The 2,882-nt window shown below is 36.4% G+C and overlaps 1 protein-coding gene across 1 annotated transcript; it reads left to right on the forward strand.

Moving 5' to 3' along the window:
- The first annotated feature begins 239 nt into the window (after positions 1 to 239).
- On the forward strand, positions 240 to 1,120 carry LOC145104960 (uncharacterized). Its single transcript, XM_079042115.1, has 3 exons — positions 240 to 724; positions 883 to 890; positions 960 to 1,120. The coding sequence occupies exons 1-3, from the start codon at positions 240 to 242 to the stop codon at positions 1,118 to 1,120; spliced, it is 654 nt and encodes a 217-aa protein (XP_078898241.1).
- Positions 1,121 to 2,882: the final 1,762 nt, after the last annotated feature.

A 2,882-nucleotide genomic window follows, 5' to 3' on the forward strand; every position in this document is an offset into this window, starting at 1 on the left:
CATATGGAGGTCAAAACTTATCAGAACCAAAAAACAAGGCTGATGAAGAATTTGAAGAAGTTCTGATAAAAGAAGGATATGTGGAAGAGATAGAAAGAGGAGTTGAAGATGAAGAGTATGAAGAGGTGTTGGTAGAAGAAGAAGCTGAATAAGATAAAGAAAAAGAAACTCCAACACCAGCGAAGCCAGATCTGAAAGAATACAAGCCCCTACCTTCATTCCCATCAAGACTGAAGAATATGAAGCGCGAAAGAGAGGATGAGGATATCATGGAAATATTTCGCAAGGTTGAGGTAAATCTTCCACTTTTGGATATTATCAAACACATCTCTCGCTATGCTAAATTTCTGAAAAATTTATGTGTATCAAATAAAAAACTGAAATTTAATGAGATTGTTAAAGTTGGCGAAAATATTTCTTTAATTTTGCAAAAAGGTTTACCCCCAAAGTGCAAGGATCTAGGGAATTTATCAGTTCCTTGTAAATTGGGAGACCTTAAATTTTTAAATGCCATGTTTAACCTTGGAGATTCAGTCAATGTCCTTCCCTGTTCTGTTTTTGAAAAATTAAAAATGGGAACTTTACAAAAGACCGGGACAATTATACAGTTGGCTGACCACTCGACAGTACACCCAAAAGGTGTACTGGAGGATGTTCTTGTCCACGTGGATAATCTGATTTTTCCTGCTGATTTCTATATATTGGACATGGGGAATGTTGATGTGTCTGTCAAAAACTCTATTATTTTAGGAAGTCCTTTTATGAAAACTGCAAAAACGAAAATTCATGTTTTTAATGGAATGATTTCAATGGAGTTTGATGAGGAAGTGGTTAAATTTCAAATTAATAATGATGATTTCCTTCTGAAAATATTTTTGTCAGTTATATGGGTACTAGTAGTCTTTTGTGTGAGGGCTAGTGTGGGTTTTTTAATGTCTTTGTGCAAGAAAAATTTGCAGACAGGAATTTATCATACACATCAGAGGAGCTGGCAGAAGATAAGCTTGGGGAGGTGAAGGAGGAGTATCTGATTCCTGTTCTAGAAAAATCAGATAAAAATTTGAAAAGGAACAAACTTTTGGAAAAGAAGAGGAGGAGCGGGAATCTGAGGAAGAATTAGATGAAAATCTGAAGAAAAAAAATGTTTTTGGGCAAGGAAAAGGTGGAAGTGGTGATTTCAGATACGAATCTGAAAAGAAGAAAATCTGAAAAAACTTCAGAAGATAACTCTGTAAAGAAAAAGAAGAATATCAGAAAGAGGAAGAAATCTAATATTCTGAAAGACTTATTTGAAGACAATCTGGAGTCTTTCCATTTTGCTGAACAAGTTCCAGATCCACCCATTTTGCCATATTTGAAGGGATCTGGAGTGACAAGGAAAAGATTTGAGCTTCAAAGAAGTCCCAACCACACCAGTTACTAATCTGGTTGGGCAAAGTCGAGCCAAAGACTTTAAAATGGGTAGCTTTCCGGGAGGCAACCCGAGGAGTAGTTTTAGTTTTCTTTTACGCTTTCAATAAAGAGATAGTCGCAGTCCCACGCAAGCTTGGGGAAATCAGAGGATCTTCAAAGTTGCTGAAATTCAGATTTTTCGCCACATTCATCGTCAAAATCAGATTTTCTACAAACTTATCAGGTACCTTCTTTACTAGTTGCACCTTTTTTGTTTTTATATGCTTTATTGATCTGTTCATTCATCTCTTACCATTGAGGACAATGCATCATTTTAAGCTTGGGGAGGGGGTTAGTGTAAAATTTTGCATTTTTAGTTAAAATTTTTTAAATTTTTAGTTTTTCATTTAAAATTTTCAAAATTTATTTTTCTTTTTTCATTTTATTCTTTTGCATTTGCATTTAAAATGTTGAAAAATCCAAAAATGTTTTTATTTTTTTGTTTTATTTTTTTCTGCATTCATAAAAATACCCGAAAACATTTTTATTTCTAGTTATTTTTTATTTTCTGCATATCAAAATCCAAAAAATTAAAAATTAAAAAAAAATTAAAAATTTTACATGAGATGAGGTGAAACATCCCAGAAATACAACCCAAAAATTTCATTTTCAAAACATTATTAGACCATCATTTCATTACCAAAGTATAAAATCATAAACTATGTGTTTCAAAATCTCATAATATCTATCATATATCAAATCTCATGTCAAATGTCATATCAAAATATCAGAGTAAAACTCCCACGCTGAAGACTGTGGTGTGTGTCATGCGATCATCCCGAGCCCTTCCCTTTGCTAGTGGAAGTACCTGAAACCAAAACTGAAAACTGTAAGCATGAAACTTAGTGAGCTCCCCCAAACTACCACATACCATACAATAATACATATAACACATACTGGGCCTTGCCCACTACATCGGGCCCCGCCCGGCATCGGACCGAAGTCCGGCATAAATTGGGCCCCGCCCACTGCATCGGGCCCCGCCCGGCATCGGACCGAAGTACGGAATAAACTGAACATAACATAATCATGAACATATAACATAATCACATATACTGCATCGGGCTTGCCCGGCATCGGACCGGAGTCCGGAACATATACACATATCATAAACATGCATGAATCACGAAGACATCAAGCATACATAACTACTTCTCGGGACCACCCCGACATCAGACCGAAGTCAGGAACTACTATCATCTAAACGGGTCGGCATTGTGGCCGTAGACCCGTTCTTACTGGAAGGAAACTCACCTCGTATGACTGACTGCTGAAAAACTGGGTGAGGGATCCCTATCTGCTGCTCCGGCGACTCTCCAGCTATAAATTCCATAACAACACTTAATCAAAAACTGATAATCCTTCTTAGGGTAAAATGACCATTTTACCCCTGGTCAAAGTCAACGTCCTGACCAAAGTCAACCTTCTAG

This window comes from Lactuca virosa, chromosome 4 (assembly GCF_052849685.1).
Source record: "Lactuca virosa cultivar CGN04683 chromosome 4, Lactuca_virosa_CGN04683_v6, whole genome shotgun sequence".
Taxonomy (NCBI): domain Eukaryota; kingdom Viridiplantae; phylum Streptophyta; class Magnoliopsida; order Asterales; family Asteraceae; genus Lactuca; species Lactuca virosa.

What these genes read in the sequence shown, in the direction of transcription:
- LOC145104960 (XM_079042115.1), top strand. Translation starts at nt 240, where the DNA reads ATGAAGCGCGAAAGAGAGGATGAGGATATCATGGAAATATTTCGCAAG.